The sequence below is a fragment of the Pseudomyrmex gracilis genome, unplaced genomic scaffold, assembly GCF_002006095.1.
Source record: "Pseudomyrmex gracilis isolate BER0280 unplaced genomic scaffold, ASM200609v1 scaffold_29, whole genome shotgun sequence".
Classification (NCBI taxonomy): Eukaryota; Metazoa; Arthropoda; class Insecta; order Hymenoptera; family Formicidae; genus Pseudomyrmex; species Pseudomyrmex gracilis.
Window position 1 is genome coordinate 987,260 of NW_018020613.1, and position 16,502 is coordinate 1,003,761.

At 36.7% G+C, this 16,502-nt stretch overlaps 2 protein-coding genes across 4 annotated transcripts in view; both read left to right on the forward strand.

The window, feature by feature from the left end:
• Window positions 1-10,889, forward strand: part of LOC109852434 (FERM, RhoGEF and pleckstrin domain-containing protein 1-like) — a 30,532-nt gene extending 19,643 nt beyond the window's left edge. The window contains exons 12-21 of one of the 2 annotated variants that reach the window (XM_020423599.1): window positions 8,194-8,384; window positions 8,477-8,566; window positions 8,652-9,027; window positions 9,117-9,226; window positions 9,352-9,492; window positions 9,570-9,748; window positions 9,843-9,967; window positions 10,048-10,208; window positions 10,314-10,573; window positions 10,691-10,889. In XM_020423599.1, the coding sequence (XP_020279188.1) occupies window positions 8,194-8,384; window positions 8,477-8,566; window positions 8,652-9,027; window positions 9,117-9,226; window positions 9,352-9,492; window positions 9,570-9,748; window positions 9,843-9,967; window positions 10,048-10,208; window positions 10,314-10,573; window positions 10,691-10,766 (1,709 nt within the window). In that variant the 3' untranslated portion in view covers window positions 10,767-10,889. The remainder of the gene's footprint in view (window positions 1-8,193; window positions 8,385-8,476; window positions 8,567-8,651; window positions 9,028-9,116; window positions 9,227-9,351; window positions 9,493-9,569; window positions 9,749-9,842; window positions 9,968-10,047; window positions 10,209-10,313; window positions 10,574-10,690) is intronic. The other variant, XM_020423600.1, reaches the window with a different exon arrangement.
• Window positions 10,890-15,693: 4,804 nt separating this feature from the next.
• LOC109852438 (glycine-rich cell wall structural protein-like) overlaps window positions 15,694-16,502 on the forward strand; it is a 4,087-nt gene continuing 3,278 nt past the window's right edge. For both annotated transcript variants that reach the window (XM_020423604.1, XM_020423605.1), the window contains exons 1-2: window positions 15,694-15,800; window positions 16,034-16,495. In XM_020423604.1, the coding sequence (XP_020279193.1) occupies window positions 15,737-15,800; window positions 16,034-16,495 (526 nt within the window). In that variant the 5' untranslated portion in view covers window positions 15,694-15,736. The remainder of the gene's footprint in view (window positions 15,801-16,033; window positions 16,496-16,502) is intronic.

Genomic DNA, 16,502 nt, shown 5'->3' on the forward strand with positions numbered 1-16,502 from the left:
ACGCTCATTACGTCGCACATTGCATCCTTTTAGTCCATCACACATTGTTTTCAATCTTGAAAATGATTTTTTTTTTTTTTTTTTTTTTTTTTTTTTTTTTTTTTTTTTCAATGAAACTTCTGGGTTGACACACATTTTTCTTGTGCACCTTTTATCATCCTGTGTATGTACATTATTCTGTAAGTTAAACTCTTCTCACAGAGAGAGAGTTTTAGCTCTTTCTCGCGTGCGAGATAAATTTAAACATCGACTATCGATTGCACCCTCGATGAATGTCGGGTCAACATTTGAGCTCTTTTGCTACAGTTTTTTTTTTTTTTTACATAATAAGTTAACAAAAAGAAACAAAAACGTGTTGCAAGACACGATCGATGACTTTGCTGTCGCGCAAGTTTGATCGCAAAAAAAAAAAAAACACGCAAATTAAATTGGTGAATCCTTTTTCTTACTGTCCGAGGAGAGCAAGCTCTCTCGTCAAAGAACTAGATCTTTCATTTCACAGGGTGGGGGAGCGCACAAGGTCCTCTAACACACAAAATCGCGCGCGCGGTACATAATCGTGTCGTCGATTGTACCGCGGTCTTCTTCGTATGCGCCAGCAGAAGACCCAACAATATTACATCCGGTGTACTTTACTTGTGCTTTTCGACAGGTGGTGATTACAATCGCTGGACCTACACGAACGGATACGTGAATTCGCCGGCCTGGCACATGCATTACCGCGTGAACCAGGTGCGTAACGTAATGGTTCACGCAACACCACGCACCCTGACCAATCGATTCTTACCGCTGACACCGCTGAGACCACGTTGAGCGGGAAGCCACACTACTACTACTACCGCACACTCAGATCAGGCTAAGAAAGTACCACGCTACACGGCGATGAGGATCGCGCGAGTAAAATATCGCGACCGCATAATACAAGAGGATCGTACAGATCAAAAGTACCTCCCGAGCGTATCACTCTCCGCTATTTTTTTATTTGTTTTCGTTCCGCTCATCTCGTCGATCCTCGCCGAGAGTATATTACGTTTGTGATTTTTTCTTGTGTCACACCTTTAAAGGGATTCGCGAAGAAGGGGGGAGGTAGGAAGCGGACATGTACCCGTTGACAAATGAAATTTGAGGGCTTCGGTGTTAAACAAGAGATGTAAATTGTCTATCATAAGTCGTCCCGCGTCTCGACCATATAAACTTGTGACACATTCGCTCACACGTCATCCGGTTTTTTCTATTTTTTATTATCAGCATGCGTTCTCTCACCGCTTCTCGTTGATGCCATTTTGTAATATAAATTTCTCTTTATATCCTTAGATCTCTCTTTCTCTCTCTCTCTCTCTCTCTCTCTCTTAGACACTTGACTCACGCACTCGACTCCTCCTTCAGCCGCACTGTACCATTTTTTATATTCAAAAAATCTCGTTGTCATCTTCATTGCTCGTGTGACTTTCGAAAAAAAAAAAAAACAAAAAACCCGAGATAGAGCCGTAGTCCACTGTACAAAATTGAAATAATCACATTGGACGGACTTTCGTGCGCACAAAGTATTCACGAAATATTTTCACACCATCGCACACACAGTCGCACTGCACTTTTAGAATATTTGCAATTAGATCTTCCATCATATACAAAAAAAAGTGTCGACGCGTCGTAATTTTTCAATATATATTTGCTGTGAACAACTTGTCGCACATAACGTAATTGTGTTCTATATTTTTGTTATTATCACACATTTATCTCCCCGATTGTATATACACGCGAGAAAAAAATCCATTAGCTGAATTGGAGGAAATATTTCACGCTCATTAATCCAGCAATCACTCTCGCGCTTTTGAGCAATTCCCTCCTTTCGAGATTATTGCCCCTCGTTTTTGTGTTAGTTAATTAGTCAGTGCTCTATATACATACATATATATATATATAATCTACTGTTCAGTCCTGCCTCCCTGCCTAGAAAGCGTGCGTATAGAGATGTGACTTTTAAATCGTACGAAGTTGCATTCAGTCGAACAATTCAAACGAAATAGCACGCAAACGGTACGCTACGCTAATATATATATATATCTGCTTTGCTGTTCCGCTGTTAACAGTTACCTCAACGTCTCTCTCTCTCTCTCTCTCTCTCTCTTTCTCTCTCTCTCCTTCTCTGTCTTTCTCTGTCAAATCAAGTGTTGATCATTTATGCGAGATAGCCAATTGCGGTCGTCAAACTCACATCTCTAGTTGCAGCGTGGTACTGAACGTTCCCGCATCTTATTCACACTGTTACACGTATACGTTAAACACATACACACACACACACACACACACACGTATTCACAAACTTACCGACAAATACACACGTCAATTATGTCAACTACTTAGAAACCTTTGGAACCATTACGTAGCGCCCCTGTCACGAATCACGAACGTAATTTTACCACCTGTCACACAGTGTGTCTCGTCACGTTAATCTCCCCTGAACATATGTGCAAAGTTTGTTCTCGATCACATATACACACACACACACACGCTCTCTTTAAGCCCCTCGAAGTCTAATATTCTACCATAGTATATGTATATCTACTGTATATGTGTGTGAACACCGTAAGAGATCCTAGACTCTCTCTCTCTCATCGTAGATCACTCTGCGTCCTCTTTTTTGTCAATTTCTTCCAATGTTTATATTTGTCCTCGCTCTCTTCCGTTGCGGAAGAAATAAAAAAAGAGGACGCGCTTGAAAGGTAGATGCGCGAGAAGCAATTTTTGAATATTCTGCACTTTTTAATAAGAATTTTTTGCGAAACATTTATAGAAAAGTCATATCTCTCACTCTCTCTCTCTCTCTCTTTCTATTACATTAGATATGTAAAAATTTCTGTTGTGTAGTGTGTAACGTCGAATTGTGTTTGCGTCTCCCCCCCCTCCCCCAGTGTTAAAATGTATAAACCCTTTTTTCTCTTTCTCTCTCTTTTTCTCTCTCTCTTTTTCTCTCTCTTTTGAAGTTCGCAATAATCCCCCGTTATTCGTGTAGTCACACACCACGACCTCCGCTACAAGATGTTTATAAATTCAGCAATAACGCGCGCCGATGATTCGGTCGGGCGAAACACAAAGTTCACAAACGAACGGATATTCAATTTCTCGTTCCCTTCGTTTTTTTTTTTTTTTAACCGTGAAATATATAAACTATAGAGAGAGAATCATCTTTCGCACGCCTCTCAGTATACAGAAAATCTCTCGACAGTGGTTCAGGGGATCAATATAAAATATATACGTATAGGGCGCGCGCCCCCCGAGCGCGCGCGCGACAGCCAAACGACTGTTATGTATCGAGTAGTCAATCGCAGAGAAATTTTCTTCTTTTAACGCAGCGAACATGCTTTGTAAATAAGTTGACCTTCTATCGCATTATTATTGGACGAAGACTCTGAAGGAAGAAGAAAAAAAAGAATAAATTTTAATCTCGTTAGCGAAAAGCGTGACAACGTATACTCTTTGCATTTCTTTAAACGCGAAGTCGTTTATTTTTATGAAAATTAATCAGGAAAATGCAATAGAAGGTTAATGACTGAATATATTTTCTGGACTGAGTTCTCGTTTTGATTGAGCATAGTATCGAAACGTTAAGTTTCACATTTCGTTTGTTAGTTAACGTCGAAGTTTGCGTTATCCGCGACGAAGATGAAGGAAAGAAAAAATTTTGCCTAAAGTATAATTATATTGGCACTGATTATATTCGCAAAATTCTCTCCGAGAGAATCTTTGTTTTCGAGAGAAAGTTCTCCCACTGCCGCACTGCTACTATATTGAACTCTGCTTTTCACAGCGAAACAAAGAGGACGCCAGTATAAACTTGCAGAAAGCAATTAAAATCTTAACGATTAAAATCTTTCTCTTTGAAAAAAATTAATTAGGAATATTCTCTCTATGGCGTAAGCGAACTTTTTTCTTTTTTCTTTTAATAAAAACCAGTGCCAAATATTTTATGATAATTGGAAAACATTAAAAAACTCGAAGATTCTTTTCAAAACTCTGCTGTGCAAAATGTAAATACGAGTGCAATGTTGATTGTTAGCTAAGAACACGATGTCTACACGTGTCTTGGGACGACAAATTTGGGCGGGATGGTTTTGGCAACCAGTATTCAAGGAGCAGATCGTGTTCGCCATATTATACTTACTCACAGGACTCGGTCGTCCGTTGAGAATATCCTGTCGCATACGCCGAATACTTGCATAAAATACTCGGCTTTAAACGCGAAATCTATATCAAAATGGACCGTGTATCGAATCGAGACGAGCCATTATCTCATTGTAAAAAAAAAAAACAAAAATGGTTGCAAATTCCATCGTAAGCATTGTGTTCCAACAAGAATCCTTCTCAGCGTCAAAAACGTTCTCACAAGACTGTCGATTTTTTAATAACGAATATATTTGTATGCGAAATGTTCCCAACGAGATCACGAAATGTGTTAATTTTACGTCCACGTAAACGTTCTCGTAAAAAAAAAAAAAAAAAAAAAAAAAAAAAAACTATTGTTTGTCTTCCGTACGTATTCCACTAAAATTAAACGTCGTTTTTTAAACGTTTTAAAAACACACTTCGTCTCTTCCAATGGCTTGTCAGATCAGCAGCGGTTGAAACAAAACAAAAAAATGCCAATTGTCGTTGATATGAGAAATCAAAGACTCTCGATGATGGATCGCACACACGTTCCAATGTTATATAAAATACCACGAGCTCGCTCATCTTCCGTTTCCGGTTTGCAAAGACGACGTTGCTCGCGTGTCAACTGACTTTCGCTTCAATTTGTGAACGTACGAAAATTAACACGACGTCCGCGTAGTAGGTGCAAAGTGACGCTTCGTCACCACCGAGAGTGTATCTCTTGGATCTTATTTTTTTTTTCTTGCTCGCAATTTGTTTATTTTACATATTAAAAAAGAGCCCACAATCGGAAGTCTATTAAAAAAAAAAACGAAGTTGACTGAAGGAAAATTCTCTCGTTGTTGTTTTTTCACAGATTTTATTCAGCGAGTTCTCTCTAGCGTGTTTGAAAAATTGCAATCTCTCCAAGAGCACGAAACTTTTTCAACTACACGATATTGGTTATCTATTTTTAAGTTTTTTTTTTTTACAATGTCTCGACATTGAAACGTCGCTTTTTTTGTTTTTATCGTATCCTTCGCCATTTCCAGAACCAAGGGTGCACACGGCGGTGGCGCGGAGTGCGCTCTTGTACACGCGCGCGCGCACACACGCACACACACGCACGTATGTGCATGCATGCAAACAATGTAATAATTGCGTATAATTAGAAATTCGATTTAACGGTCGGAATGAGTGGCGGTAAACGAGTTAATTAATTAGAGCAGAATACGCCATGACGAGTATACGTCGAAGTGTCCGTCGTGTGTTGGCGTGAACGCTCCTCCCCCGTTTGTAATTTGTGTAACACTTTTTGATCGTTTATCGATATACCGTACTTGTTAAACGCTATATATATAAATAAATAAAATACAAAAAAATATATATATACATAAAAAAAAATATATATATATATATATATATGTTTCACGCGCGGCGATTCCCCCCGGTGAAAATTTGAGATGCGCCGTCGATTGTGAGGGAAAAAAAACAAAAAATCGTCGTAATTGTGTTCGAAAACAATTAATATTATCACAGGCTGTCGGTGGTGTAGGAAACGTGGGGGAATTGCCAGCGTCCCGAAGGACGAGAGAAAAAAAAAACGGTATTCCAAGCGTAGGGAATCTATTGTACATTGATTATTGATACATTAATTATGACAACAATAAATTATATACAAACTCAACTATCCGAATCTTGCGTCAGTGATAATGATTCCGATTTAGTTTCTGGACCGACAAGATATTACACCGTCCGTTCGTTTCTTTCCTCTCTTCTTTTCTTTGGTTGGTTTTAGACTGATGTTTTAATTTTCCGAGTTCCGAGCTCCGGAACTCTTTTTCTCCACGCGTCTCGTTTTTTTTTTTTTTTTTTGTTTCTTTTTTCATTACAAACCCATTAATTTCCACACGTGAAGAACAAAGTCCACGGATTTTTCCTTCTCTCCCGTGTGTGCGCAATGTGTGCCGTTCTTTTGTTTTTTTTTTTTTTTTTTTTTTTTTTGTCTCTTTCTCTCTGTCTTCTCCTTGGTTTTTTCGTTCTTCATACCGAAATCTCTTTATATCGCATTGCCGGATTCGTCGCTCGACCGGGATGACAAATATGATGTGTGAGTAAATCCCTCTCGGAATGCCTCTAATGTTGTATCTTAATTGTGGATTATTTTTTGGTTTCTTCAATCGTTGTTTCTCCACAATTTGTTCGCTCGAGCAGCATGGATTATATTGCCGCTTGCAAGACCGAATCTGAGTTTCTGTCGCATTTGCATCGAGCGGCCCAATGTGCCGTCGCATGTTGCCGCTGTTTGTCTTGATTTCACAGTTGAGATATAATCCGATTTAATTTTTACAATACAAAAGAGAAGAAAATGTGCACACATATTTTTACTTTAATTCTGAAAGAATGCAAGCGTATTGCTTATATTATTTAAAGAGTGAAAAATACGACCTTGCCGTTGCGCAAGGCTGTCGCGATAATATCGCTATTAATTGACACCCAAGGCTGGGTATGGGAGTCAAGGTGTTCTCATGCAAATGCGTCATCAGCTCACACTCGTCTTTGAATAATGTCAGTGTCATTAGCTGATGCGAAATCTTAGGTAAAAAAAAAAACAACATACAGCTTGTAGTATATTACACCGCATAACGGACTTGTAATTTTGTTGTAATTTTGTTGTACGTCTTCGAATTCGCGACTCGCTGTTTTATACATATAGACTCCGTCCGTCGCGCGGACACGATTATTAAGTTTCGCATGCGATTCGCCTTCTTAAGAAGCTGCAGTATGCACGTAGGTTCTTATCGTTAAATTTAGTTTGTTTTATTTATTGCTTTGTAACTTTGATTAATCCGCTTATTCCGTAGAACCTAGCGCGTTATAGTAAACTTGCTTAGGCATGAATTTTTTTCGTAAAACATATCGCACATTGATTTTTGTTGGTTACAGAATCGTATTGTTGTTGATTCGATATTAATTTTGCACACCTGTATGATAGTCCTTGTACAGTTTGTTGCAGGAATGTTCTTCTCTCTATCTAGAGTAGCTGTAATATTTTTGGCATCAATTCCGATCGCGCGAAATGTCGCTTTTCGATTGTCGTTTTCCACACGGCAAAAGACGACAAACTTTCGATCTCGAATCGAATTCCAAAAAAGTACAGCTACCCGGTACTGGGAAATTGCAGGATTTAACAATCACTCGTTGTTTTTGTCTGTCTCTTCCTTTTTTTTTTTTTTTTTCTAAAGAAAAAGAGAAGAAGAAGACAGTTTGAAGTATTTTACAAGTAATTGTTAATCTCCCATTGCTGTTTCCGAGTCATAAAGTTGCATCAATTTTGGACAAATCGATATCTCCCGACCATAATATTGATCACCGTCCGAAAAATCGATGCAGCTTTTAGAAAGTGTCTTTGTTATAATCATCGCAAAAAAAAATCAATTATTTTCACTCTCGAGTTGGAGAAATGTGAAACATGACATGCCTTTATTTTAATACAGTCGCAATATTTATATATAAATCTGTTAAAATAGCTGATTGTTGCTACGATACAAGAAAAAACTCGGAGTAAAAACTTTAAACGACGAAGATGTTAACCGGAAAAGAAGTCGTCTAAAAATTTCGCTTCCGCTCTGAACAAAATTTTACATTCGATATATTGAAAATCAAATCTCCTCGCGCGCATACCGTAGGTTTACAAGTAGTGTAGATTTTATTTCACACTGTGACATATTACACACAAATAGCATCGCGATGTCATCTCAAACGAGAAAACCCTTTCCCTTTGTCGTATTTCAGCATTTGTTAGAGAAATTTACAATTTACGCGCAGAGAGGGAAAATTCAAACCTTTTGATAGAAGTTCATAACGAAATGAAGGGGAAAGGACAATAGTTGCACCGTAGCATGCGTGTCTACGTCAGTGCTTAACACTTCCTCTGATCACTCATTGACACGTACACACACACAAACACACACTGATTTTTGGTTACTTCTATTTCTCTCACTTTTTCGTGTTAGCTCAAAATCCGTATACGTTCGACGTTGTCTGACCGAGATTCACTTGCAGATGTCGAAGCCGAAAAGCAGGAGACGCCCGATCAACGGGACAATAATAATTCCGTGTATAGCGCCGAGAAGGATAGACAAGCGACGAATGGCGAGGTCGAGGTGAACAACGCGAGCGTCGTGAACTCGCCGGATCTCAGTCCGGTGAAGAATCTGCGAAACGGAGAAGAAACGGAGATTAGAAAAACAAAGGTCGGGGTTGTTTCCTTGCATCGCGATAGAAAATGAATGGTCGTCTCGCGTCTGTCACTAAAATTTCTTATTTTTTTTTGTTTTTATTTCAGAGATGGCCGACCGACAAGGCCTATTACATAGCCAAGGAGCTTCTCATGACAGAACGAACGTATAAAAAAGACTTGGACGTTATTAATATGGTAAGTGAAAGAAAAGTCCCAGAAAAGCTCAAGAAACAAAGAGAAACATTCTGTCTTAAATCGCACTTGTTCAATTTATGCGCAGTGGTTTCGTGAAGAAATCTCTAGAGAAGCGGAATTAGAAGGAGAGTCGATAGTCTCTTTGATCGAGCTACTTGCTGACGCGCACGGTCCTTGTCTTCAAGAAATGGAAGCGCGATTGGCACGTTGGGAGAGCAATGCTCGTCACAATATCGGCGATTTCTTGTACAACACGTTCTTGAACGTGTTACCTCTCTACGACCAGTACCTGGAAAATCTGATTCCGGTGTTGGAGAAAATGGAATATTCCACGCGAACGTCGAAACGATTCGATCAGCTCTGTCGAGACTTTGAGTCGCAGAAGCACTGTTATTTGCCGTTAACTTCCTTCCTGTTAAAACCTTTGCAACGTTTGTTGCACTACAACAGTATTATCGACCGTGAGTAGACTCGCATCGATTTATTTGTCAGATTTTCAAATAAAACACTTTTTAAAACTTTTTAAACTATGTTTTTTTTTTTTTTTAAGGATTATTGGATCATTATCCGAAGGATCATACTGATTTTGAGGATTGCTTGGCAGCGAGAGATAGACTCGGCGAAACGTTACTTGAGGGACTCACAATCATAAATCAAGCGGTGAGAAAAATGTGTTTCGTTGTTTTTTTTAATAAATAAAAAAATAATTGAGATACAAATTTATTCTGCTATAAAAATTATGTTGACTGTAATTTATTTTTTAATTTGTCTTTTTATTATTTCAGGAGAACTTTGTGCAATTGTGTGAAATGCAGAGAGACATCGCTGGCTTCGAGAATCTGGTGCAGGAAGGTCGAAGATTTATCAGACACGGATGTCTGCAGAAGTACAGTCGAAAAGGTTTTCAACAACGTATGTTCTTCTTGGTGAGTCTTCTGTGCGTACTTTTTTTATTAATTAGCGTAACAATTTAACGTAATAATAATGCGTATTGTTTCCCCAGTTCTCAGACGTGCTACTGTACACATTCCGCAACTCCCAACAACAATCTTCCATTATTCAACAACAGACGCAATGTTTTCGCGTACACGGGCTGTTGCCGTTGAAAGGAATGAGGATTCAAGAAGCGGACAATAAAACCGGGATGGATTTTGCTTTTATTATCGACGGACAAGCGAATCAGTGAGTAATTGCCATTTTATGATTTCAACAGCGTCAATATTCGAAATTAATTCTTTGTTTTACTCGAAATTTGTTTTCAAACCACTTTTTGCAGAACATTAACAGTCGCAGCTAGCAACGAAGAAGAGAAAGAAAGGTGGTTGGAAGATTTGAATATGGCTATAGTGCAAGCCGACGCGTTGGACGCAAAAGTGCCGTATTTGAGTTTAAAGTCATGCAGTAAGTATTTGTTTAATATTATAACGAGAAGATTTTTATAAAGTGCGAGAAAGGGATTTTTTGTGTTTTTTACATAAAAGTTTTAGGTTCGGCTGACGAAGTGGGAGACGGAATGGGATTAGAAGTGGATCGGACAAGTTGCGGAGGTGTAAAAGCCTCACAGCGCAGCAATACCACGGTTCATGTCTGTTGGCATCGCAATACAAGTATTAGCTACAGCGATCAATTACGAGCGTTTCAGGTGTGTTGAAAGTTTTGATGATATTCGTGTCTTTGTCTTTTTGTCATTTGTAAATATCATATTTGCTTATTCGTAATTTTTGTTGCGTGCACGCTGCTGTTTCAGAACCAACTCAGCGGATTTCTTCTACGGAAATTCAAGAACAGCAACGGTTGGCAAAAACTTTGGGTTGTATTCACCAACTTCTGTTTGTTCTTTTACAAGTCTCATCAAGATGATTTTCCGTTGGCCAGTTTACCATTGTTAGGGTACACTGTGTCCACACCGTCGGAAAAAGATGGGATCAACAAAGATTTTGTGTTCAAGTTGCAATTCAAGAATCACGTATATTTCTTCCGAGCAGAAAGTGATTATACTTTCGGAAGGTAAATGTCTACTTGAAATGTTGTCTTTATAAAATTTATAAAATTGTTTTATGTTCCATATTTACTGACCATTTACATTAAGTTTTATTGTTAAAGATAATGTACTTATTTATATAGATGGATTGAAGTCATCCGAAGTGCAACTCAACAGAGTCACGTGCCGGTCAACGTGAATGGAAAAGGGGAATATTAGAATTTGAAAAGGCATGCGCATGATTAAAGAGACGATTGTTAAGAATCAAATTTTTCATTAAGAAACTAGACGAGTAATATAATTAGAAGAGTAACGGGAGAAAAAAAAAAGGTAAAAAAAAAACATATCTGGCCTTATATATGTATAAAATTGAAAAAATCAAAATTTAAAGATATTATATTTAAAAAATTATATATTTACAAATTGATTAATTTTCTAGTCGGAACCTTCAACATAAGCATTTATTTGCAATTGAGATTTTTAGTCGTAATTTACACAATATTATAGTTTTGGACGTAGAGCATCTTTTTAGAGAGCTTTTAAATTTTTTGAAGAACAAAATTATAAATTATACTCAAATAAAACAAGTATAATGTATTCTAAGAGAATAAGATTAGAGATAGTACAAGAAATTTATTTGCAAACGAGAAAATATTTTATGTACAAATTACCGCATGTTTTATTAGATGCGTTTCATTATGCTTTTGATATCATTTAATAAATAAGTGATATACAAATAAATGAAAAGAGAATCTCAACGTGATTATGCCTCAAGTTGATCGAGAATTATGCTTAAAATCTATACATATATATATAACTATACAAATATGTAAATATATACTTTCCACGTATATCGCATTTAAAGAAAAAATGGTTTTAACAAACCTTTTCTTCATGTCCTGTTCTCTGTGTTGTGTGATAATTGCGTTACATGATTTTTACGATCGATCAACATATTATTACAACGAATATATTATTATATTTATATTTTTGGACATATATATTTATAAACATTGTTGCGCAATTATTATTCAACATGAAACAGATATATAATACAATGTTAAAAATTACATTTAAATATGTTTAGTAATAAAATTTTTTAATACTTTCGAGGCGAAACTGTTTTAACAAGAAATGTAGAAGCGGTAAAAGATGTTAAATATGTTTGTGTGTTGTACGGGGGCGAGTAAACAGACTCTTCAATGACAGTCACAAAAACTTTATTTATACATATATTAATATTTTAATGGCGTGGACCAATTTTATACATAATCGAGCCTGTTTTATATTAATTATGATTGTCTCCTCGATAAGAAGATAATAATTTTTTTTTTTTTTTTTTTTTTTGTTAACGTTTTCTGCTTTTGTACGATTTAATTTGTATTTGTAAGATATATATATATACAACAGAAAAGTTGCATATAGTCATTTATAAGAGAAGATAATCTTACAACTTTCAATAAAATGGTGCCACTGGTGTTGTTTAAAACAACCATATATGATATCTAATAATTGCAAAGAGACTGAACGAAATTCTTCTAAAATAATGGCACAAATCAAATATTTATATACATATATATATATAATAGTATGCAAAAAAAAAAACATATTTATCTTTTATTCCGAGTACAGAATTTACGCGGCCGAATAATGCAGGTTCTAATGCCAATTCTCTATATGTGTATATATATATATATATGTCTACAGAAATAAAGTTAATTCATTGAGTCTCGCGGGCCTGTTCTGTAACTTCTAACGTATGTGTTACAGGAATAACACGTGTGTTACGAATCTTTGCGCGGACAGAATGTGTCGCATAACAACTGCGTAACGTTACGTTGACGATAACGAATAATGTATTGAAATAAGTTACAGACTAAGAGTGCAGTATATTGAGATATAATTCATTTTTCAGTTAATTACATATACATATCTGCATATGTATATTCCAAATATACATTTAAATTATTTGTTGCAATTAAGATAAGTGTAGTTACAGTCTCAAGTAATGTATTATTATCACTACATACAAAATTTCGTTGAAATAAACATGTATTAATACAGAATTGACGTTCTAATACTTTTTTTTTTTTTAATTTTCTTTTATCCACAACATGTTGATTTCACTTTAAAAACTTTATCGTTGAAATATCTTCCGATGGTTTCGGAACTTCTCATAATATCACTGACTGCGATTACGTAACTAAACTCCGCTGAGTGCGTTCAAAGTTATTTTTAAAACAAAAAATTGATCATAATCCATAGATGCAAAAAATGCGAATAACGCAACTAAAAATTCTCAATAGTTTTTTTTTTACGAAGATATCAGCTAATTAGACGCAAGAACATTTGGCAATCCCGGGAGGGCTCCGCGAGTCAAAATTATCGAATGGATTAATCTTCTGGGAAATAACGTTTCCATTTTTTATCGCTTTTAAATTGTTTCCACGTTGATTAGCGGGATGTAGTCTCGGCGAATGATGATACATCATCGACGCAAGAAAAACTCCCGCATATTTATCTTTACGGTTTAGCCTTCCGATCGAAAATAAGCGGCGGCTAGTTCTGTCGCTCGTAAATCGCGTATGCGTCAAGCGTGAGAAAAGAGCCGCTCGTAATGTATGCTAAACTTATTCGTTTCTACTCGATAAGCCAGTAATGAGTTTAATGAGTTTCGCTAGATTGTTAACAAGCCGATCAACATGTACATAAACAATCCTTGGACATCATATCGTGGATCACGGCTCAATTCCGATTTAAACCGCTGATCTCGATTACAACTCAACAAAATCGGCTATTGATCGCACATTGATTCATGATTGAGCAATATGTAATTAATTCGATTTCGCTGAGCTAGTCGTTCGATTAGAAGTTGGAGTTGGTGCGCAAAACTGGCTCGACGAATAAATTAAAAATGTGACAATATTCCTGAGTCAGTGAAAAAACAAAAAAAGAAAAACAAGTAACGTAATAAAAATACAGTTAATTAGCAAATTAATTTCTAATTCCACATCCGAGTATTATCTTATTTCCATGTAAAGCAGCATTATTAGACATACGTTATCTTATTGCTGTCTCGATGCTTTTAAGATTATACGCCGCGCTGCACTGGCAATAGATGATGATTATCCGCGTAATTATTTGCAGTGATATAAAAAAAAGCGTAATAATACATAAACAAATAGTATATTACAATTCAATTACGATTTATAATAATAAACGTATTAACAAACGTATTAATAATAATAATTTATAATAATCGTTGTATTTCATTATATTGTTTTTAGCACACTTGAAATAAATTGGAAAACGACCAGGATTCGATTTTTATCTTATATCTTGGGAAGGAAAAAACGGCATGGATTTTCCGTAATTATGCGTTTCAGGATGTGTCAAAGAATATGATGAACATATATCCGTTACTTCTCTTTGGTATCAACGAAAGAGATCTTTTTTTTTCTCTCTCTCTCTCTCTCTCTCTCTCTCGATAATTGCTTGAGAAAACGAGATCGATGTTTGTTTTGCTGTCGGGCTTTATTAGTGGACGCAAATATTTGTTAGTCAACGATGTTCTTTAAAACCAGTTCTGCTTTGAGGATAATACATCTCGATCTGATCTTCCTCTCAATGTGAAAGAAACAAATCAGAGTTGAATTTATACATGTATGAATTTTTATCTGTTCTTCGCAGTAATGCATACTTTTCCGGCCATCTTTGTTGTACGTGGAAATTCCGTCGAATAAAATATCAATAGCACACATACAGATCAATGTTCATGTTTTTACATTGGCAGTCAACGGGTTATCATAGATTCTTGATATACAAGCGAGTATTGCGATTTTTTTTCAAATCAGAAGAGTGAGATTGTGGGTCATACAGATACATGCATGTTTGTTCTTGTAACTCACTTTGTGCTTAAGTATGCAATTTAATAGATCATTGCGAGAAAATTGTGAGAAGAGATTGGCCAATTGACGGAAGCCGCGAATTATCGCTCTTTACTTTTTACGTTTATACACGTCATTCTGATATTTTAAATTATTCCCATTTTTATATAACTTTCCGCAATGCTAGTGTGCGTATGTATGTATGTACTTCCCCACTCGACTATAATTCTTACAGTGTATCGAATTTCAGGAATATGTTATATTACAGCGCGCAATCTAACAATTCTTAGAAACAAGAAGATCCCGAATTTGAGGGATCGAAACGTCTAGACATTCAAATAAAATCATCATTAAACTCACGAACATCCGGTGTATATTAGCTCGTATCGGTTTTGAACTTAAAATTTTTTCTCAATTCTTAGAAAATATTTCAAGACTATATTATTTGAAAAATAATATATCTCTTGACATGATTTTAACATTGCTGTTTCTTAACAATATTTGAACGATTGTTATCTTTTAATAAATCAATTTTTTTTTCTATGTCGTTAGCAAGCAATACGACGATAACAATAACGATTATTAAACGAGAAAAGAATAACTTGGTTGCAAATACAACTATCCGTTCAACTCAGTAACACATTATGATAAAATCTCTCAAAGCGTTCCGCGATAATTGCTTGACCTTGAATCTTATTTATTATTAAGTCGTGTAATAGTCTTTCACTACAAATCACACGATAAGTGCGCATGTATGAGAGAAAGAGAGACAGAAAAAGAGAGAGGTTTACCACTATTTTCCATATTTCTTTAGAAAAAGCACGAGATTTATGAGGCGCAAATTATAATAACCTCGGTATAAATTATTTTTCTGAGGATTTTTTAATTTGTGAACACACACACTTGATAATTTTGTATTTTTCAAATTTATTTTTTTATTTTTTTATTTTTTTTTTAATATCTCTGTTTAAAGACAGTTTTATAAATCAATCTGTTTGCATGAATAAATTTATAGATTTATAAATTTATAGATTATATCATTTATATGTATAGAATCTAGAGTCTCTGTCGACTATCAGATTGCAATAAGCATGCTAATAAATTCTTAATTGGATAATATTAGTGCCTACTACCAATTACCTTGGCTACGAGTCTGGGATTTTTTGCTCCTGTTGATTCTTAATCGAATCTTCGTTGAGCGAAGCAGCGTTTTAGGAAAGAGCAGGCAGCTCCGAAGTGGGAGGCAAGATATAAAGAGACATGACAACCGCAGTTGTTCAGGATTGAAGAGCGGATACCGTCATGTGGCAGTATCGGACAATTGGCCTTTTGGCCTTAGTGTTGGTAGCATGTGTTCAAGCGAGAGGTAAATTAATTTCGTTTTATCTATCATTATTTTATGTACTTCATCATAATTATCTCATATTTCATGTTAAGATTACTTTTCTGTTATCGTATTTCTAGCTTGTTAGAAATCAAATGCGCAAAAATATAGCAGTTCGCGATTCTAAGACTTTGTTCCTGAAGAAGACGCCGATATGTTCTTTTTGTGTGTGTGATGTAAAAAATAATAAATAAAAATCTCTTGGTTTGTTGTAGAATCGCGTGCAATCGAAAAGCGTGACATCGGAGGCGGAAGATCATTCGCTTCCAGCAGCGCTAGCAGTTCGGCTAGTGCGAGCTCGTTTGGCGGTGGTGGCAGTTTCGCAAAATCCGATGCTCAAGCTGTTGGAAGTGCTTCGGCAGGTGCTCAGTCTTCAGCAGTGTCAAATGCCGGTGGATACGGAAGTGGCGCAGGTGGTGGTGGTGGTCATGGCGGTTTTGGAGGCGGTGGCCACGGTGGTTTAGGGGGTGGCAGCGGTGGTTTAGGGGGTGGTAGCGGTGGATTTGGAGGCAGTGGTGGTTTAGGGGGTGGCAGCGGCGGATTCGGTGGTGGCAGCGGCGGTGGCCATGGTGGACTTGGAGGCGGCAGTGGTGGATTCGGTGGTGGCAGCGGCGGTGGCCATGGCGGACTTGGAGGCGGCAGTGGTGGCTTTGGTGGTGGCAGTGGTGGATTCGGTGGTGGCAG